General features: G+C 38.5%; 1 protein-coding gene across 1 annotated transcript in view; it reads left to right on the forward strand.

Moving 5' to 3' along the window:
- Positions 1 to 23176, forward strand: part of ofcc1 (orofacial cleft 1 candidate 1) — a 239258-nt gene that overhangs the window by 62654 nt on the left and 153428 nt on the right. The window contains exons 8-12 of the mRNA XM_052114721.1: positions 2921 to 2982; positions 3645 to 3771; positions 10425 to 10664; positions 18913 to 19176; positions 21117 to 21258. Coding sequence (XP_051970681.1) covers positions 2921 to 2982; positions 3645 to 3771; positions 10425 to 10664; positions 18913 to 19176; positions 21117 to 21258 — 835 coding nt within the window. The remainder of the gene's footprint in view (positions 1 to 2920; positions 2983 to 3644; positions 3772 to 10424; positions 10665 to 18912; positions 19177 to 21116; positions 21259 to 23176) is intronic.

A 23176-nucleotide genomic window follows, 5' to 3' on the forward strand; every position in this document is an offset into this window, starting at 1 on the left:
AGTGCAAACACTTTTTTCTCCTTGCCAGTGCTCTTTTATTCTGTCATGTTATCTGAAAGCAAATCTGAATGATGTTCCATTTTAGCTTGCTATCTAGTGATCTAGCTTATGATAGTTAGATTAGCTTGTTATCTAGCTACTGACTAATTTTGATTTCATCACTATTGACACACATTGCATTGGCTGGTAAGAAGTATCATAGCAACCTCAATATTTTAATGGAAATTGAATAACAGTTGCCAGCAATTATCATGTTTTTTTACAACAAGTAGACTCGACCATCACATCCTCACCTTGTCTTATGCTACGTTCCATTCAACACAGAAAGTTGGATTTTCTAACTTCCTATTAGGAAAATTGCAATGGAACACTGCGTCTAGTAGGAATTCCTACTGGGAAAATCGTGCAGAAAGTTTCAACACATATGCCCTTCAAGTGGAGTCGGAAATATCTTAATAATGAGTTACGAGCACATGAATTAACCTGCAAAGTCATAGTGGAAAACTCAGAGTTCTAAGTGAGAGTTGGAAGGGACATATCAACATTAAAGATGATGAAAAGCAATGATTTTGCAACATTATTTCAACTTCTGTAATTTTTTTCAATAATATATATTTGTTATATATGATAGTCAACTAATGACTCACCCTTCTCACACAGAACAGTTTGTTGTAAGCAAATTAATTTATAATATGTTAGATACCATGCATTAATAAATCATATATGCCATTTATAAGTGATGCAGGTTTATTCACTAATGTCTATTCACAGGTAAAACAGAAAAAGGGCTTTTGCCATCATTCATTGTGTAATTGTTTAAGTATGGCTTCTTCGCTATTTTGTTGACCACATGAATACGAGACATGTCATTGCAACGAATGCCCGACTTGGAGGTACAAGCTTCCTATGTGCACTTGAAGGCAGTATCCGATTTCAATTAGATGCATGTGTGTGACATCTTTACCAGGGTAGATATACAAAGTAAGTGATAAACATTCACTTTTATTAAGTAATATCGATAAATGAGTCAAAGGTCCTACAGTATTAAAGCTTGTTTAACAAATGTCTGCAGAAACAGGTGTATAAAACATGTTATTTTATAATCTATGATTATTGAGCACAAATGCTAGTGTTGCAACATTGTTTATCAGTTGGCTTGCTAGGAAACTTCTCTGGTGACAGTCGAACAGCTACTAAGCTAACTGGAGCGTTTCAGTTTGGTTTCCTTACACGTCATCTTCCAAGCATCTGGCAATGAAATGCCTTTATGGTCGGAGATATCATGTAGGAATATCCCACATTCTAGTTGAATGGAATGCAGCGAAACTCCATATTTCCTTGCAGGAATGCAGAAAATTAGCTCACCCAATGCTAGATGGAGCCGTTCCCTCTGACATCTGCAGCTCATGTGCATGAAAGTTGGGGTTGGGCGGCACGCCTGAACTAGTTGATACAGGAAATCAGCAGCCTAACAAAGAGGTTGACTGGCACAAAGTATTTTGAAAATACACAAATACCAAACTTAAATTTATTTATATACAAATTACATTGAATTTTGAATCAAAGACTTAAAAACAAAAAGTACAAAATCTTATTTTTTTATTCAAATATGAATTTCAAATACATGTATCTGAAATACTGTCCATCCCTGCCTGTATTGAAATTCCTTTTCTTTTTCTGTAATTAATTTAGCTTGAAGCATTTAATATTCAGACTTCATTCAGATTTAGTTTTCATTTAAAATTGAAGTGTGAAAATCTCCATTTGAGCCCAAACCACTGTTTTGCTCATTATTTCAGTTTTCAGTGTGTTTTCTACTTTTGTTTTTGTAAACTTAAGATGTATTAGCTTTATACCAATGCACAAATCGTAAAATATAATATTTTAATATAGTCTAATTTTTCCTTATGTCTACCCACCTATGTTTCTTTTAGACAAGTACCAGTAATATATGTAATATAATACATAGCCTATCTGTAACCTGTTCCATCTTTTTCACTGTGACTCAAAAACACATTTTGAGTAATGCTATTTGAGTAAAAAGGAAAGTCTTTGAATGTTGTGACTTTAGCTACATTTTTGGAAGATAATACTGCATGGTTCATTACAGGTATTGCTGAAGATCTGAGGTGAAATATCCACTTTGTGACACTAAAAGCAAATTAAATGTTCTCCCAGACAGATGAGGTTTTTAAGATCAATGCTCTATCGAGTTTTAAATCAACTAAACAGACCTCCCTACCCTAAACCTGTAAACCAAAACCTAACTGACAGTGTCAGAAAAGTAACATGAAAAACTCAATTACTGAAGCAATCATGTCATTTTGTGATGCTTCTACGACACTTTCAGCTTGTATGTCGACTCGTGTGATTTTCAGGACTCGTACCCCGCTCCTTTACATCACAAGTGACACTCTATCAGTTGAGCACAATTTGATCGCATTCAAACAAGCTTAAAAATGTTTGTTATGTAATGCAAACGTTAAATGTATCATCTAACATTTAGTAAAAGTGTTTGTATTCAATAAGATAGCATTGTGTGAGAAACTGGGTGAAAAGTGAGTGTTTATGAACTGATAATCTGCCGTTTTACTCGTGATTTGTGTGAAAGTGAATAAAAGTCATTATTGCATCTCTATTGTTCATTTCACCAGGAAACAGAAACCATATGTATGCGATTGAGCCACTATAATAAAAAAAAAATATATATATATATATATTTATTTATTTATTTATTTATATATATTTTTTTATTTAGGTATAATAATTTGATTCTATGAGCCCAGGCTGCAATCATTAGAAATCTGAGACTTTCCTTTTTCACTTTAAGTAAATCAAAATAACTGATCATGTCATAAACAATCAAGTTTGTGATACTTTTGTGTAATATTTGTGTGTTTGTGGTTGTTTTCTTGTGTAGATCAGGCACAAGGATGAGGAGGAGGCTGTTCTCCGGGACAGACTGTATGCTGTGTTCCAGCGGTGCGTGAATTCCTCCACATCCTCTCTGATGTGAAATAATCATTCTTCTGTGTTTCCAAAACCATTTACATTTTGCTGACATTTGTGAGAAGATGTAATATACTCCGCATTGCATTGTCTATAGCAATGCATTCTGGGTATGTTGCCAAAGGGGGGGAAATCTGTCCGTGTCATTGGACGCAAAGTAGCATCAATTTCATCCTGTTCACTTCAGTCTGCATGTCTCTCTCTTTCTCTCTCTGCTCTCTCTGTCTCCCTCTCTGTGTCAGGCCTGCAGGCGTGGCTGTGTTTAAGTTTGTTATAATTGTGCAGAAGCACACACACATACACACATACACACTGATGTAATAAAACTAGGGCTATTAGTTGGACACTGGTTCTTTAGATGACCCCTTTTTTTTCTCTCTCTCCATGCAACAGATTTCCAATACTGACAAGTATTTTAGGACAAAAGTGTCCTCAAAAGTAAGCTAAATCTGATTAAACCTTCCTTTTGCGTACATAATCTGGGACGTCATGAATCAAAAAAGTGATTCAGAAATAAAGCAAAGATCATTTTGGTGATAGCATTATTAATAATTAGCTTTATATAAACAATATAATTCGATAGTATGCGAATAAATTGCGTGTGTGTGTGTGTGTGTTTGTGTCTGTATCATCAGGGCAGAAAACCGGTTGCTGAATTCTCTACGTCAGCGTCAAGCTGAAGTCATTGACCAATATGGCGAGATTGTAGAAGAGACAGGAAACACAGAGGCACTGAGCATCGGACCTGACCTCCACTGGCAGGTACACTGTCTCTCACACACACACTCTCACAGTAGGCTTTGCTCTTCCCACATGCAAAACAGCAGTTAAGTCTGCCAGAGAATCTCCACATGTGTTGATTGAAACCATTTAAACTATTACACTCAATTCTAACTACTGAATGTGGCTGAATTGCAAAGTAGCAATAATAAGTGATCATGTCTAATTTTACCTTAACAATATGCAGTAACCGATTTCAACCACATTTCAGTAAATTTGAAATTCATATATGCTAAATTTTAAAGAAAACCAGAGTAAATTCTGGTAGTATTACTCTGAGTTTGTGTGCCATATATTAAATCACGCATTTTGAAAAAAAAAATAAAAAATACAAAAATAATAAAACGGTTTTAATATCAGTGCAAAAATGTATGTTAAAAACAGTCGTAGCTAGCAAATATAATTCTATCACACCATAAATCTTTGCATACTTTGTGCCAACAAAAGTATTTCCCTTTTGTTAAGGGTTTATAAATTGGGTTATTAATGACAAAAAAATGTATTTATGCATAATAAAAACATTTTTTTAAAGTATACTTATATTAATCATAATACAAAAATTCCCTGATTCCTGATTTATGTCACAAATCAGCAAAAGTACATTATTATAGTGATATTAAAAGGAGGTATTATATCATGTTTATATTCTTGACTCTAATGTCTTGTCTCACTTGTGCTGTCATGTTGATGTTAAAAGAATGGTGCTACTCCGAGTGCTGTCCCAACTTACCCAGTCCTAGTTACTCCTGCAAAAATACTTCTCAGCTGCTGAGGTCATGTTCATTCACAGCAGAAATCATATAATACAGCCTGATGATCATTAAACCTTACTTAACTTTATGTGCATAGGTTTATAATGTTGGCAAATCCTTACAGTGATAGTTCACCCCAAAATGAAAATTCTGTCATCATTTACTCACCCTCTTGCCATCCAAGATGTGTTTGACTTTATTTCTTCTGCAGAACACAACTGAAGATTTTTAGAGGAATATTTCAGCTCTGTAGGTCCTCACAATGCAACTGAATGGTAAGCAGCAGACCTTTGAAGCTCTATAAATCACATAAAATTACCATAAAAGTAATCCATATGACTCCAGTGGTTGAATCTGTATCTTCGGAAGTGATATAATAGGTGAGGGTGATAAACAGATCAATATTCAAGTCCTTTACTATAAATCTCCACTATTACTTCCACATTCTTCTTTTTTATTTGGACAAATTCTTTGTGCATATCAACACTTACTGGTTGGGGCTGGTAAAAGGTGGAAAAATTATATTTTTATATATTGATCTGTTTCTCACGTACACCTATCATATTCCTTCTGAAGACATTGATTTAAACACAGGAGTGATTTTTTGGAGCTTCAAATTTTGGTCACCATTCACTTGCATTGTATGGACCAACGGAGCTGAAATATTCTTCTAGAAATCTTCATTTGAGTTCTGCAGAAGAGAGGAAGTCATACACATCTGGGATGGCATGAGGGTGAGTAAATGAGGAGAGAATTTTCATTTTTGGGTGAACTATCTCTTTTCCAAATGCTTCATATGTTTTTTTTTTTTTTTCATTTATTTCTAATGTTGAATATATGTAATTAATAAGCATGTGAAGTAAAATGTCTCACTATTCAGTAACTATTGGATTGAAGCCTCCCTTAATATGCTTGCTGTTATAACGGCGTACCAATGATTTATAATGCACATGTAAATGAGTTATTAGTCTTTAGTGAACCCATTTGTAAACCCTTAAAACAGGGAACAGTGATGTAAAGTGTTACCATTTTGTTCCTGTCATTTATGTAATCACTTTGCTTTTATACATACAGTAACCCAGTGATAGAACCTAGAAACTATTGATCTTGATACGTGTAAACATAATTAAATACCGATAAAGACGAAGAAACTTACCTGTGTTTAAACCGTGTGATCATAAGACTTGTGTATGAAGTCATTCCCTTAAATATGATGTCAGAATGCTCAAACCATTGAACTAAATGCCACAGGTTTCAACAAAATGTGAGAGACCAAGACAAATGATTTTTTTTTTTTAAACCATGATATTTGATATATGACCATGATATAGTGGTGATGGTGTAGTGGGCATATAACTGTTAATCAGAAGGTTGCTGGTTCGATCCCCTCGGCCACCACCATTGTGTCCTTGAGCGAGACACTTAACTCCAGGTTGCTCTGGGGGGATTTCCCTGTAAAAGTGAAGGAACTTTTAGACGCTTTGGATAAAAGTGTCTGCAAAATGCATAAATGTAAATTATATTTTAATTTCACTCATAATTTCACTTTTAATTTCATTCATAAAACATTTAGGTAGAAGTAAATTATTCTTTTAATTCATTTAAATGCCTGGGTGATTAATGGGGACCTGCAAATTGGCAGATATTCCAATAAAAAACATGTATTGTGTAGTTTTGCTTTACACATTATACAAAGATAAATCTATCAAAAATGGTGACTGAAGTTCAGTATTCTGTTAATTACATCATTAGTACTGCTTGTCACAAGGTCAAACAGAACACACAATTGACACTGTTTCCTAACAATGAGCTGTCTATAATGATGTCCACCATGTGTTTCAGAGATGTTTTCAGACTTCGAGGGAAGCAGTCAGAGGATATTGTTCAGTTGTGTGTGTGTGTGGTTTTGTTGAGGTTTAGTGTTGTAATGACTCCTGTAAGAGGGCCTTAGCAGCAGCAGTGTCTTTGGTTTGCAGACAGATCGTGAGCTTTTGAGGGAGGCAGTAAACACGGTGAGATCGTGGTATAATTCCTCAGCCTGGCATCCGTGCCCCCAGTCACTGCTCCATTATCTCTCAAATTGTTGTGTTTCAGAGAGATAAAGATATTTTATGGCTTGCTGACTTGAAACACCCCGTGCAGCCAGAAAAGAAATGGCCGACCTGCCAAGCATAGTAATTTCATTGGTAAATGACAAAATCTTTGTTTAGATGACATTTCCAAAATTACAGTGGAAGATGAATCTCAAATATAAAATGTCACATTTGGCATGCAAAACTATAAAAATATATTTCTGTATGAAATTCATGGAGGCATTTAATTTAGAACGTGTTTAATAACTAAGTCTGCCTGCATGGGTAATCCTGCCTCCAGGACTAAAAAAGATTGTCATATTTATTCACTTGCTTCTCGCACCAAAAATGTTAAGGGTAAATGATCATTGTTAATTAAGATTTACTAATTAAAATGAAAATAATTAAGGAGAAAGCTTAATCTTGGAATATTAGGCTATATTTAGTAAGAAAATAATTTTTGTTTTAGTATATTTATGCATGTGTTTTCTTTTTTTGCATGCTATGTGTGTGTTTTGTCAAACTGTCAGCAAGGTTTTGGTGAAATTTGGCCTGTGTGCCAGGAAGCAAGGGATGAGAGAGGAAGTGTGAAGGATGTAGTGAGCTGCTTTGATGTCATGTACACCAGCAGTACAGTGTTACGCCACTTACAGTGCTGCAGGGAATATAATGCTCACATTATCGCTATCTTCCTGGAAATCTGTGTATTCCTTTAATAATGCTGCTCTCTTTAAGCTTTCTTTAAAGAGATAGTTCCCCCAACAATTCAAATTCTATCATTATTTGCTCATCCTCATGCCATCCCAGATGTGTGTGACTTTCTTTCTTCAGTAGAACACAGATTAAGATTTTTAGAAGAATATTTCAGCTCTGTAAGTCCATGCAATGCAAGTGAATGGTGACCAGAACTCAGAAGGTTCAAAATTGACATAAAAGGGGCATAAAAGTAATTTGTAAGACTCCAATGATTAAATATATGTGTTCAGACATGTTATGATTGGTGTAGGTGAGAAACAGATCAATATTTGTCTTTTTTTATTATAAATTCTCCTCCCTGCCCAGTAGGGGGCGATACGAATAATGTGAATCACCAAAAACAGAAGGAGGAGAAAGTGAAAGTGAAGGAAAAAGGACATAAATATTGATCGTTTCTCACCCACACCTATCATATCACTTCAGAAGAAATGGATTTAAGCACCATAGTCATCTGGGGTACTTTTATGACACCTTGATGTGATTTTTGGAGCTTCAGAATTTTGGTCACCATTCACTTGCATTGTATGGACCTACAGATCTGAAATATTCTTCTAAAAATCTTCATTTGTGTTCTGCAAAAGAAAGAAAGTCAAACACATCTGGGATGGCATGAGAGTGAGTAAATGAGAGAATTTTCATTTTTGGGCAAACTATCCCTGTAAGGATTGTTTGAGGTTTAAATCCTGTCACCTATCCCATGTTGACAAGCAGAGCCAATAGTGAGTGAGCCATTTGGGACTATCTGTATGATGACCACTGCCAGATTTGGGGAGTGTTTGGAAAACTTGTTTGAAAACATTATTATTGTTTTTAAGTCATAATTTTTGCAGTTCCTTTTAGTGCTTCACTTCACACTAAAAGACATCAGGGTGAAAATGCTGTGATTGTTGCAGTGTGTGTGTGTATGTGTGTTTTTATGTCCCGTTTGAATGCAGGAGTTCCCTGATCAAACCCTAGTTTAGTATGGTTTAATGGAGGAAACAATCCGTTTTACTGCACACTCGTGAAGTGCTGTCCGCTCTGTCTCGATCAGTCAGGTTTTTTTTCAAAGATGTACAGTTAATTTCAGCTTGGTCTGGTCTTAAAATAATACTCACAGGACTTTTTGGCAAGCACACAACGACATTTGGCATGCAGTCAGAACTGGCAGTGATTTTACACTGTTATATACATGTATGGATTCTCTCCAGTCCGACCCTCATCTCTACTCTAGAAGGTTTTATTCTATGAAACAAACTAATTAATTTACAGTGTGATAAGAGGATTTTAAAGTATACTTTTCTCACATTTTTGTTACATAATGTTACATTTAAGTGTTAATGTATTGAACTCTCACTATTTATTTATTTATAATTTGTCTTGTCCATCAAGATGATGTCTAACAGTGTCTGTACATGTATTACAGGATATTTGTATTTTTTTCCGAAAGTCATGTAAATTCCCACCACAGTGTATTTTCCGGCACATCTCAAATTCTGTATTGTGTTTAATAGAATTCTGTGATGAAAATGATGCTGATGGAAATTACATTTTATTGTAATTTGTTTTAATAAAATTGCCATCTCATTTGTCTTACAAAGGCTAATTTCATAGCTAAATTTTATGTATCCTAAATACATAGTTCAATTATTTTTAACACTTTTTGCATAATATGACAAAATTACAGTTTGATTGGAAATGACGCCCAATTAAATTGTAATGTTCTTTTTTTTTCCTTTTAGTTTTTTTCTCTATAAGCCTCATATTTCATCTTAAGCATGTTCTTCGTTGACAATGTTGTCTACTTGGTTAAAGGGATAGTTCACCCCAAAATGTAAATGATCTCATCATTTACTCACCCTCATGCCATCCCAGGTGTGTATGACTTTCTTTCTTCTGCAGAACACAAATGAAGATTTCTAGGTGAATATTTCAGCTCTGCAGGTCCAGGAAGCTTCACAATCCACATAATGGCAACATAAAAGTTATCCAGATGACTCTGGTGTTTAAATCCAAATCTTCTGAAGTGATATGACAGATGTGAATGAGAAACAGGTCAATATTCAAGTCTTTTTTTTTTTTGCTATAAATTCTTCAACCTGCTCAGTCAATCTCCACTTCACTTTAACATTCTTCTTCTTCTTGTGTTTTCACCCCCACACGCATCACCCCCTACTGGGCAGAGAGGAGAATTTATGATAAAACCTACTTTAATATTGATCTGTTTCTCACCCACACCTATAATATCACTTCGGAAGTCATGTATTAAATCACTGGAGTCATATGGATTACTTTTATTCTGCCTTTATGTGGATTTTGGATTTTCAAAGATTTGGTCACAATTCACTTACATTGTATGGACCTACAGAGCTGAAATATTCTTCTGAAAACCTTCATTTGTCTTCTGCAGAAGAAAGAAAGTCATACACACCTGGGATGAGAGATTTACAATATTTGGTGAACTAAAGGGGCAAAATTATTTGGTGTGGTCACACCTTATCTATGGGACAGTTGTGAATTTAAAAAAGATATTTATAGAAATGAATTTCACACAATAAATGTTGAAATGGTTTATGTTTATTTCACAGATTATCATGATTTTAAACATGTAATAATTTGTAATTATATAACTCGTGACTCCAGGGGTGATATTCAGCGTCACTACTCGCTGAGATACCCAGACTCCTCATAGTTTCATATTGAAAGTATGGGTCATAAAAAGTTTCTATATGATTTTAAATGTGACCTTCATCTAACAAAACTTTAAAAAATAGTTTAAATCTGTTAGTTTTAATACAAATTGAGGCATTCTCCATAGCTGAAGAATCATCTGGATCCAATTATGAATTTTTGCTAAAAAACTAAAAGGGTTTTCCAGGGAATCAAAGGATTTTAAGAGAAAAGTTGATACTTCAGTGATAAAAACACAGAAACTATACATATATATGTATACATGTGTATGTAAGTAAAACAAAACACGAGTGAAATTATAAAAGTACAACTTAAGAGTCATTTAAGTGTTTTCAATAAAAGTAAAAGTTATTTGTAAAGTACACTAAACTTGCTATTTCTGCAGGTGGAATGGACACACACTCCGCAGCCCATAGAGGTGCAAGTTTTATGTCTGCGGGCGGTGAGAGAGAAGCTGCCCAGCGGTCTCTACTCTGTGAGCATGTCCCTGCACACTCAGCTGGGCGGCCACACACTGCGCTGGTCTCGTCTGCAGGAGCAGCGGTGGGCTGCGAACACTGATCCCGTGCAACACCACGGCCGATACAGGGACACAGAGCTCAACATTAACCAGAGCCTGTACATGGTAAGAAAACCTCTGCAAACTGCCCTCCCGAGACCTCACAGCGCTGCTGTTTATTTAACCTCAACAACACAAGTGCTCATGTTAAAGGATGTGAGTAGATTCATGCTTCATTAAAAAGCACAGCGATCAAACCTCAACGCCTGTACGCTAATGAACGTGGGATTGTTGACCGCTATCAATTACCGTCGCAGCCATCTGTCATGTGTCCTACTACTGATGGCATTTATCGGAGTGTTGGCAAAAATAATGTCTTTGGAAAGCATATCGATTTTCGGTGTGTTTTCAAAGCTTTTAGTCAAGCCTTTTTTTATTGTTTTTTACTGCATTGGTGCTATTAAATTCTTCAATTGAAAACAAATAACATGACTGTATATGCATATTTTGTGGCTTAATATTCCTTTTACTTTTGAGGGCCACTGTATTATAACTGTTAATATTATTAATTATATCTATTAGGCTGCTTTTTTGAACAATTGCAAATAAAACACGTGAGGAGAAAAGGATCTCTAAAGAAAAATATTGTATATAAGGAATGATGTACAGTCAGCCGGTCATTACTGCAAAATAAAGCCAGCCAGGTTTAATATGCCACTTATTGCATGACTTTTAACCAAATAAATACAAATATCAACATGAAATATTGATTTGAATTGTGTAAATTGTTTTATTGTTAAACATAAAATAGGAGACAATGGTCAATTATTCAGATTAACGTTATTATATGAAAATATCTGAACGCAGAATGCAACCATTGGCAAACGCAATAAAATATTCCAGAAAATATTTGCTGTGTCACAAAAAGAAATAGATAAATAAAACAAAAAATATTTTCAAACAGTTTTTACACAGTTAAGTTTTAATTTATGTACTGTACCAACATCTATATGAAATGAAACTATGTGCATGTTATACGTTAGTGTATACTGGGCATTTCAGTATGAAATCCAGTTGGATTCATGTGTCCCTCATCCCCTCGTGGGACAGAACTAAACTCCAGTGCAGACACACTGCAGTCATTCTCAGTGAGGTTCCACTTGAGTTGTGGAATATAGAGGCAGAATGAAGCTTATGAAAAGTGATATTAAACAGTGTAAGTGTGGGTATAGGAGTGGAAAGAGTCTGTATTAAAAACTGCTGCTGAAAGCTCTTGCTTTGACTGGAGGGACATTCACTGTGAATAAAACAACTGCTTTTCCATAGTGACATTTAGTGCATGAATGCAAATCAGATTTATAATGCATTTATATAAGAGCAGAGGGGTTTATTGGGATGAAAAGAAAATCCAAATGCTGTGAAACATTCCAGTGGGATCAGAAGTAAAACTCCCTCACTGAGAAATGAAGAAAAAACTAGATGTGCAAATCCTTCAGGAAATAGTGGTGCTTTCAGGGTGGCAGGGGTAAGTTTAGGTTTTAGTCTTTAGTTCTGTGTAAATGAAAGGCTGCATCAGAGCTGCTTTACTGTTGACACCAACTGGGTCTCAGTCGTATTGATAGTGCGAGATGGTGAAATCGCAAGAGAAGGTGCAAGTTGGCTCACACACAAAAAAAACAAAACAATGAATGATTATTGTTATTACGAATCATTTTTAGGATTTGTCTCTACTTTAACCCCTAACTTAAACCTAACCATGATTTTAATAGGAAAATCACAGAATGAACATGAAACAAGGACAATGTATTACAGTTTTTTGAATACGTCATAAAAATAAATATGGAATGAGCCATTTTGAATCAATTAGAAATGATCTTTTCTCATTGGTTAGTCTCTATGGGAAATAAAGTAGTACCTTTTCGTACAAGCCAAGTTGTACGATATCTTATGATTTCGCCATCTGGTACAAATAATTTCGAGCTGTCCTGAGACTATGGCTGTGTCTCATTTGGAAGGATGTGGCCTCCGGAGGTCGCATTTGTAAGCCGAATACTTGCCCCACGAACCACCCACCCTGGCACGCTTGCTTGCTTCTGTCCGAGCTCAAGATGAGTACGGCTGGCCTCGCGGCCAGCCTGCATTCACCCTTGAGCCCCCGGAATTGGATGACGACATCACCGCTGCATCGGAGAGCGTCACAGCGGTGTCTGATGCTGATGACTCGTCTGGGCTGCCACCTTCGGTCTGCTCGCCCAGTCTGAGGCTGCGCGCGCAGATGTCCGCTATGCTTTCCCGGGCCACCGTGAGCACGAGGCTGGACTGGAAACCTCCGTCCCCCCCTCACGGCTACTCGATCGGTTCCTCGGTTCAGGGAGCCGCTCATAGCCATGCCCCCCCCCCAGTTCTGTTCTTCCCGGAAGTGCATGACGAGCTGACGCGGTTGTGGAGGGCACCTTTTACTGCCTGGAACCAACCCCTCCGCTCATCCGCTCTCACTACCCTGGATGGCGTGGCGGGACACGAGTACACGGAGGTCCCCCAGGTGGACAGAGTGGTTACGATCCACTTGTGTCCTGAGAACGCCGCCACCTGGCAGGACCGCCCGGTACTCCCCTCCAGAGCCCGTAGAATGACGTCATCACTGACCTTGAAAGTCTACAGCACCACCGGACAGACACCTCTTGACAGGGTGGAGGCACTGTGTGCAACGGGCACGCTGCCGCTGGCCTCTGGACAGGACCCTGGCAGCGTTGTCACATCAACTGCCTAGAGTTGTTGGTTGTATCTCTTGCCCTACGGAGGTTTCTCCCACTAATCCGGGGCAAGCACGTCTTAATCCGTTCAGACAGCACTGCAACGGTAGCGTACATAAATCACCAAGGCGGCGTGCGCTCTCGTCATATGTCAACACTCGCCCACCATCTCCTCCTTTGGAGTCAGCCGTGACTCAGGTCACTGCGCGCCACTCACATCCCTGTCAACCGCAACACGATAGCGAATGCACTGTCGCAGCAGGTTTCGTCCAGCGGAGAGTGGAGGCTCCACCCCCAGGTGGTCGAGCTGATATGGGACGAATTCTGCAAGGCACAGATATATCTCTTTGCCTCCTTAGACAACTCCCAATGCCCGCTCTGGTACTCCCTCACAGGAGCTGCTCTCGGGACAGATGCACTGGCACACAGCTGGCCCTGGGACAAGTACGCATTTCCCCCAGTGAGCCTTCTTGCACCGGTGCTGTGCAAGATCAGGGAGGACAAGGAACAGGTCATCCTGGTGGTACCTTACTGGCCCACCTGGGCCTGGTTCTCAGATCTTATGCTCCTCACGACAGCACCTCCCTGGAAAATTCCCCTGAGGAAGGACCTTCTTTCTCAGGGACGGGACACCCTCTGGCACCCGCACCCAGACCTCTGGGACCTCCACGTCTGGCCCCTGGACTGGATGGGGAAGATCTAGTGGATCTACCACCTGCAGACATGATCAACCAAGCCAAAGTTCCCTCCACCAGGCAACTGTATGCCCTAAAGTGGCGCTTGTTCGCAAATTGGTGTTCTTCTCAAGCTGAAGACCCGCAGAGGTGCGCAGTTCGGTCAGTGCTTTCATGCCTGCAGGAGTGGCTGGAGGGGAGGCTGTCCCCCTCCACCCTAAAGGTGTATGTAGCTGCTATCACAGCCCACCACGACGCAGTAGATGGCAAGTCCCTAGGTAAGCATGACTTGATTATCAGTTTCCTGAAAGGCGCCCCTGAGACTGAACCCTCCCCAGCCTAGCCTGTTCCCCTCCTGGGATCTCTCTGTGGTCCTCTCGGGCCTTCAGAGACCCCCCTTCGAGCTGCTTGATTCAGTTGAGCTCTCCCAGAAGACAGCCCTCCTGATCGCGTTAGCCTCCATCAAGAGGGTTGGGGACCTGTATGCATTCTCTGTCAGCGACACCTGCCTGGAGTTTGGTATGGCACACTCTCACGTTATGCCGAGGCCATGACCGGGCTATGTGCCCAAGGTTCCTACGACCCCCTTCAGGGACCAGGTCGTGAGCCTTCAAGCAAGCTGCCCCGGGAGGAGGCAGACCCAGCCTTCTCATTGCTGTGTCCGGTATGTGCTTTGCGTATGTATTTGGACTGCACGCAGAGCTCTAGAACAAACAGAGGTTAGCTCACTGGGTTGTTGATGTTATTTCCTTAGATTATCACACCCAGGCCATGCCCGCCACCTTGCGGGTTCGAGCACACCCTACGAAAAGTGTGGCATCCTCATGGGAACTGGCCCATGGCACCTCCTTTGCAGACATCTACAGAGCAGTGGGCTGGGCAACACCTAATACCTTTGCCAGATTTTACAATCTCAGGGTTGAGTCGGTCTTATCCTGTGTTTTGTCAGGTCCGAGCCAGTAGAACTGGGTAGCGCGACACAACCGACTGGGTGTTCTGCTTGCACACAGCGCCCTTCACCAAGTTGATCCAGTGCGTCTTCTATCCCAGGTTTTCCACTAACATTCCACGCTCCCTGGATGTTCTCCCCCTAGCCTTATGGCCGGCGAATTCAGCGGAGCAATTTGCGGCCAGACCCACTACGAGTCACAGGTGCTCTGTACTGGGATCGGGCTCCATGGGCTTAGTTCCCTTTTCAGGCAAACTCCCTGTGATATATTTCCCGTGGTACGATCCCCCTGTCGGTAGACCCGCGTTTCCCTTGGGCAGCCCTGCTGCCCCAGTCGCCATGCTTGTAGAGTCCCCCCTCATTAGGCTGGACCTACCACCACGCCATTTCCCACATACGGCTTCACAACCCTCGTGTTGTATTTGGCACATGTTACCTCCCCCTGACTGGGCAGGATGTGGCCTCCACAGGGTCTTTTCCCCCTGAAAGAATAGGACCGGGAATGACTGCTACTCAGCATATGTTTTGTTGTCTGTTGACTGTGCACACGAATCAACAAACTGCCTTTGCACTGCAAAAGTGGCTCTATGGTTTATAAATGTTAGGGAGAAAAGATCATAACTCACTTCTTATAAATGCTTCATAACACATATTCAACATTAGTAACCTATGAAATTGTACCTTATTGTAAATTGAACACAAATATATATAAAGGTTTTTAGGATTTGCCAACATTATAAACCATAAAGTTCAGTATGATTTAATGGTCATCAGGCTTTATTATATGATATCTGCTGTGAATGATTATGAAGAGCTGAAAAGTGCTTTTTCAGAGGACTTTAGTTAACTAGGACTGGTTAAATTGGGACAGCACTCGGAGTAACACCATTCTTTTAACATCAGCATGCAATGTGACAAGGAATGTGACAACACGAGTTAGTTTAGGAATTGGATATTAAGTATGTGCATTTGTTAAGCATTTATAACATGTTAATTCTCTGCCTGTTAGTTAATTTTGTTATCACTGAATACCAAAGATTTTAAATTATTTTGTAAATGACTTATTAGTTATTAATGAAGGGAATATTCATGTAAAGTGTCTTTACATTAAATACTTCTGACTGAATTAATTACAGAAGTTTCATTTTTAGGGTTAGAGGTTTAGGGCAAACCTCAACTGGAATTTTTAAGGAATATCAATGTTGTTGTGCAAACAGTGTAAAAAAAGACACTAAAGATTTGATCTCAATCAATAAATAAAAGCACAAATCTAGCATGTGTTTGTGCAGCATAAGGCCTGTATCTGCAGACAGAAGCATTTGACACGAAGGAAAGGGAGTGTGCCGCTTTAACTGTATACTCCTCTCTTGTCCAAAACCGTGGGCTCTGATTTGGCAGGCGATCGTTTAGCACTCTATTGAGATTGTCTTGTGTCAGACTCCTCTATTCTCTACCAGCTCTTATTTATAGCCAATCCTGTTGCTGTTGTTGATGTTTATGTTTAGAAGATTTCCATCAGATTTGTGTGTAATTGGTTAATTTGCTTTTCACTGCTGCCCACATTAGAGCACGCTCTGGCCTCACCTGTTTTTCTGGCAGCTTTTGCAGAGGAAACGAGGAATTAGCGATGGTAGGAGGAATGCTCCGGATCATGAGTTTTTTCTTGTGTATCTCTGGCTGGTGTTTATATAGTTAGTCTGTTTTGATCCTTCTTGCAGATTTGAGTCTTTCCTTTAAGTGGTATGTGAAAGCTGTGATAGTCCAGACAAGGAAACAGAAGATAAGAAGAATCTTTCACTTCTTTGCCAATATGAAGTCTCTTCATGCTGTTCCGTGCTTCAGTCTATAGAAAAACCTTCATTAATTCTGTTTAAAGGCAGAATTAGACCAGATGTCCATGATGGAAGCCAACTTAAAGGAAAAGTTACCTAAAATTTTATATTTTGTCATTATTTACTTAACATCATGTTGTTCCATATGCTGTTATTTTTTCAGTGGAGCACAAAAGTAGAAATCTTGACACAGCACTTTTCCATACAATGGCACTTCTTTGTGATCTAGTCTGATACACCTATTCCAAGCCTTCTGAAGTCATACTTTAAAAGTTTAAGTCATTATTCACTGAAAATCTCAAGTATTTTAATGTTTACGGTTTGGCCCCATTGACTTCTATTGTAAGTGCCTCATTGTAACCCAGATTTATTTCTTCAAAGAAAAGGAGGGACTATCTAAATTATTATTATATATTTTTTGTGGTAATCAACATTATGGTGCAAACATTGTCGATTATTCTTACAGTAACTTGCATTGAACCTGAAATATGCCTTTAAACTATTCTTTAGAAGTTTGATCTGAGTTTTCTCTCTTCTATTGTGGCGTTTGCTCAGTAAACACAGGTCTGTTTTGAATGAAACATGATCACTGTGATAGTTTCATAGATACACAGCATGCAGCTGTTCCACCTGAGAACTGACACAGGCCTCAAACAAACATCTTACTCTTTTCATTGTGTTTTCTCTCTCTCTCTCTCTCTCTCTCGCTCTCTCTCTCTCTCTCTCTCTCTCTCTCTCTCCTTTTTTAATCTCTTTTTCCTTTTGGTTGATAGAGTCAGCAGTGTTCTTGCTTATTTTTCAGTTAATTAAGTGTATGAAATATTTTTTAATATGTATAATGCAGGAGATTATGGCATAAATTTGAGGCCTGACTCAGGGAATTGCTGCCATTTTTTAGGTGCAAGCACAAAGCAATTGGAAGAGCAACACATGATGAATGTGATACAACAAGTCACCTCTATTTTCCATTACTCCTAATGGAGGAATGGAATATTCCATGTGTGATTGATGAAGTCAAGCACTTCTTTCTGGCAGTTAATTTTTTAAAGGTCTGTGTCCTCCTCGATGGGTAAATAAGGATCTCTGCGTGTTCAATGCTGGAATTTCACTTGATATTCCACATTTACTCTTTACTGTGTTTGCTTAGCTTACATGTCCTTGTGATGTCACGACTGTTATATTTGGTTTGTCATGTACTGGCATTCATCCTGAGACGGCATCCTGAAATCAGCCGTAATAGTCGAAGTTGCATCATCTTGAGGTCAGATAAAAAAATATCAGTGTGCGCATACTCATGAAGAATTTACCCTTTTTACATTGCAAACCTGTTTGAAATTATGATTTTCATGTTCTTGTTTTATAAGATTAATTCTGTTGAAACAGCTCTTCATGTTGCCAATGTGTGAATCTGATAGTAATGGTTAAAGTTAGTGGATAATGTGGTCTGGCACAATCCAACTTCACCTAATTGTATCTCATGCTTTCCCTGGTTTAAAAAAAATAAATTAAATAATATTATAATAATAATAAATAGGAAAATTCGTTTTGAAAATAGGTTATTGAAACTGAAAAAAATAAAAAATAAAATAAATAATAATAAAAATATTAACGTCCAATTTTTTGCTATTTCTTATAACAATGGGGGTGGGGGGTCTTAACCTTTTGAAATAAAATGTTTTAATGCCGATTAAAGGAATGCTCCGGATTCAATACAAGTTCAGCTTAATCGACAGCATTTGTGGCATAATGTTGATTACCACAAGCATGTATTTTGATTCATTCCTCCTTTTCTTCTGGGGTTTCGCTATTCACTAGCAATAAACATAAATATTAAATAAAAATATTAATTAATTCCTAGGTTAAAAGTACTAAATAAATAAATAAAGCCAAAATGGTTAAAAGGGTGGCAAGTAACATGGTTTCAGGTTTAGCCTAAATGAAACTGGCCTTGTTGTTTGGCCCTACTGAGTGACAGGTTTACAAGGTTGTCACAATTTTATGAATTTTTTAGGTTGAACACTGTGATTAAAAAGAAGCTTATACCCTTAAATCTCTCTGTTCAATTTATTTGGATTTAAGCCTGATATATTTTCATTTTATTTTATTTTTATGTTTTTAAGTAATTTTTTTTCTCCACTTTATTCATATGAGAAATGTCTCTCTCAGGTCTTGCCTGCATCATGTGACCTGTTGCCATCCAGTGTTCTAGTGTTCAGGCTGTTGTCTCTGCCCGGCGATCACAGTTATGTCAGTTCTGTGGTGAGCTGGGGTGCCTTCCCCATCTGTGACTGCTCCCTTAAACTCCTCAAGGGCAAGTTCAAGACCCCTCTGCTGCGCGGCGGTCCAAACGCATCGGTCAACCAGTTCCGCAAAATCGAGCATCTGCTCTCCACTGACCTGGACAACTGGCTTTGCAACATCTACTTCCAGGTACATCTTCAAAACTTTCTGGAAAAATACACATTTTATAAAACATGAAGAAAAAAAACGTACAGCTTTCATTGAGTGAACCACTGCAGTCACCTTGAGTGAACTGTGTGTGAGCAGAAGATGGGGATTCTAAAAGAATAGGGCCGGTTTAGTGTTTGTGTGTGTGTAAATGGCTCTAGCAAGCAAATTAGACAATTGGAGCCAGATTGTACACAAATGGCATCTTTTCTAAACAGATTCAGATTGATTTGAGAAGCAACATTGATCCTGTTACTTAATGGAATTAAGAAGCAGAGCCATGGCATCTCTAAATCTGCTTATACAGCATTCATATAATACTAATGAAATATGCATTAATATTAGCAGTATTATACTGTAATGCTTGGGGATTAATAAGTGTAAACGATTAGTAGGCCCACTGCTGCTGCTGCACATCTGAACCGAAAGCTTTTTTTTATAGGATTATAATGTACCATCATTCACAAAATTCAACACATTGTCTTCCCCCTACATGTATGTTTGACACATTTTAACATATTAAAATCCATTATGCAGAATTCTGCAGATTTTCTTTCAAAATGAGAGCAAGAAATGTTTGCAGATTGAGTCTAGGTCTGCAAATTAGATAGTGAAACTGTGGTATTTTGTACTGTTGAGAACTAACCATAAAACCAGTGTGTTCTGTCACGTTTTTTTTCTTCTAATTTTATTGAACGCAGCAATCGGGTTCTGTAAAATCCCACAGATTTTTTTTTTTCATAGGGGAAATGATTATTATCGATAGCTTATAAACCTGTTAAAGGCCAAACTTTGAAGCCATTATTCTGTCATTGTAGCTTAAAACATTGTGTTTAATAAGCAGAATTCCTGCTGAATAACTCTGTGGCAGGGCTCCTCGTCCCCCGGCAGATGGCCGCGGCTGCTCCGTTGGGGTGGACGGTAGTGGCGAGAACTGTACTACGGCGTATCCCTCCTCCTTCCCGGGTTTCGGCACCAGTGTAAAGGGATCAATGGAAAGGAGGAGGCGAGAACCGGCTTGACGATGTCAGAGGCTTGAATCAGAGGCTTGATTAGCCTAATACGGGACCGGGTGCGTAGGATCACGACCCGGCCCCGCCCTGCCACAAACTCCAATACCCATGATCCTGAAGAGAAAGATCCACCAATCAGAGAATCGCGCCCAACAAAGTGTGCCAAAAGAGCTCTGCAGCAGCTCTCCACTCCCATGTGAATGACACAATCGAGTCGCTTTCCTTACACTCTCAAACTACTTGAATATTAATATTTTGCAATAAACATAAAATATGTTGTTTACACGCTTATTATCAAGAACTTTAATCTCTAATCTCATTCACAATGCTTCTTGAGGTTGTAGTTCATTCCCTCATTACAAATGTCAAGTGTAGAGTCTTTTACCTTTATCTTGTCCTAATCAAAATTTGCAATGTTCTGATTCACCTCTGAGCTGGTTCGATTGGTTCATGACATGAACTCTTTTGTGAAGTACTTCATGAAATCCCTACAGAAGAAATTAATGGGAAAAATACTAAAGGCTGAAAAAGTGGGAGGGCACTTACTACTGTACACTTTGTAGTGCAAATTGATCTATCAGTATATTTGGTCTGTTTTCCCATAGTAGAAAAATTGTAAATTTAAGCGTAGTATATCTTTTAAAATTAGTTTTGTCAACTTTTAGCAGTTCACAAGCATATAGATGGCCTAAAACAGACATGGACTAAAAGGCACAAATCTCCCATTTTGATTTCATGTGGTCTATAAATATAGGTTACATTTGGAACTGTGTTGGATCGCCACTTGTTGTCCAATGTACAATATGAACCAGTTGAGAAGCATTGCTCTATATGACATGTACTTCCCAACTGACTCATTATGCCGTTTATAATCAGTGTTTTTCAATTAGTCATTATCTCTCTGTGCAGGTGAAGAGACTTCCACGAGGCAGCACCAGGGTTCCAGAGCACAGCTTCCCACTTCAGATCCCCTCTCACCCCCGGCAGAGCTTCAATCAGGGGCCTCCTCTCCACCCAAACACCTCCAGCCGCTCCTCTGCGTCGCTGCCAGGTAGGACTTCTGCCTCCCTGGACAGACACAAATGCCAGCGAATGTCATGCCCACACAGAGGCAGAGTGGCAGATGCCAGTTACAGTCTGCTCAGGCTTTTTCATGCGGAGAAAATTAACCTTTTACGCTTGGACTGAAGTACGTCTCCTGAGATCAACACAGCACAATAAACAGTTTATGCCAAATTGTTTTCTCTCTAAATGAAGATCACTAAAATAACTTGCTTTCTTATGATCGTCATCATTATCATCATCATCAAAATTTTCATCCGGAAGACAAAAGTAGGCTTCCTTTGCTTTAAGCAATATAATATATATAATTATATTATATTATGAGAATCACCCATATTGACTTGGGCCAGAAAGCAACTACCTTAAAACAGCTCTAAACAACCTAGCAACCACTTAACACACTTAACACCATGTATAACAACTTAACAATCACATATCAATGCACTGGAAACCACCCATAAAACCTTAGCAACCACATTGCACTGCACAAAACCACCCATGGTCGTTTTTCTTTGGAATCAAACATATTACTTTTGAGTTACTAGCACCATGCTTAAGCAGTTGAGCTTCCCGGAAATCAACAACACATTAAAAACATTCAGAATATTTTAACAACTGCATGTCAACTACACAAATAACCCAGGCAACATAGCCAATTATTATTATTATTATTATTATTTACCAAAAAGCTTAAAAATCTATTTTTTATAAGCCTTGTGTGACATAATTCAAATTAATTTAAACCCAATACCATTCACAAGACACTAGACTGTCATTTAAGGGTAAAACTTCTCGTGAACACAACAACATGGTGAAGAGTTCAGTGAAGCGCTACTACGGATGCAGCACCAACAAAAATGCCTCTAAGTTTTTCATTGAAACCTGTTTGGGTGTAAAGAGTAGCGTCTCTAGTTTCGTTTGATATGCCTCTTTAAAAAATGCATAACTTTTTTGCACGTCAGCGAAATGATTAACATGAAGTCCACATATGTGGAAAAAAGGCCTTATTCCCTCAAAATGAAAAACAAACCAAAAAACACATTAGTTATTTTGAATAACTTTCAACATTAACACATCTGTTAGTCACTTAATTTTTATATAAATGTTGTTCTTTTTAAATTAGTTATCATTGTACAATACAGTTCCATTTATTATCATTAGTAAATGCATTCCTTTTTAATTAATATGCAATTTTACATTGAGTGCATTTAAATGGACACCAGAAAGCAGTATATTGCGAGAAAGCGGCTTATTAAGAGAAAGCCTGTGTTCCTGTTTTCATGTACTTTACATTTACATTTATGCATTTGGCAGACGCTTTTATCCAAAGCGACTTACAGTGCAATTATTACAGGGACAATCCCCCCGGAACAACCTGGAGTTAAGTGCCTTGCTCAAGGACACAATGGTGGTGGCCGTGGGGTTCGAACCAATGACCTTCTGATTAACAACAGCCCTGATCTTTAGCCACTACGCCACTACCACTGTAATATACCCATGATGCTTGTGTAAATAACAAACATGGCATCTGAGCAAGACTTTGCTATTTTACTATCTTTTGCTTCGCTTTATTTACATATATTCAACAGTTGTTGTGGTGTTTGTTTCCTTAACTTTGTTTCAACCTGCAGCGGAACTGCGCAGCAATAGTGGGGTTTTCTCTATTACTTAAAACATCAGTATTCCCCCAATGTAGGAGCGCATATACGCAGAGGTAAGGGACAGTCGATAATTTACACTAGTGATTATAAATGAGTATAGTTTATTGTGTATGTGCTTTCCCTACTGTACTCCCAGAAATGTTGAAGTCTTTCTGCTTTGTTTACTTCTTGTTCGGCTCCATCCAATGACATGTTACCCCGGTCTGTTCACGCACATGCACACTCTTCAAAAACCTGTGAGAACTC

The sequence above is a fragment of the Xyrauchen texanus genome, chromosome 42 (assembly GCF_025860055.1).
Source record: "Xyrauchen texanus isolate HMW12.3.18 chromosome 42, RBS_HiC_50CHRs, whole genome shotgun sequence".
Classification (NCBI taxonomy): Eukaryota; Metazoa; Chordata; class Actinopteri; order Cypriniformes; family Catostomidae; genus Xyrauchen; species Xyrauchen texanus.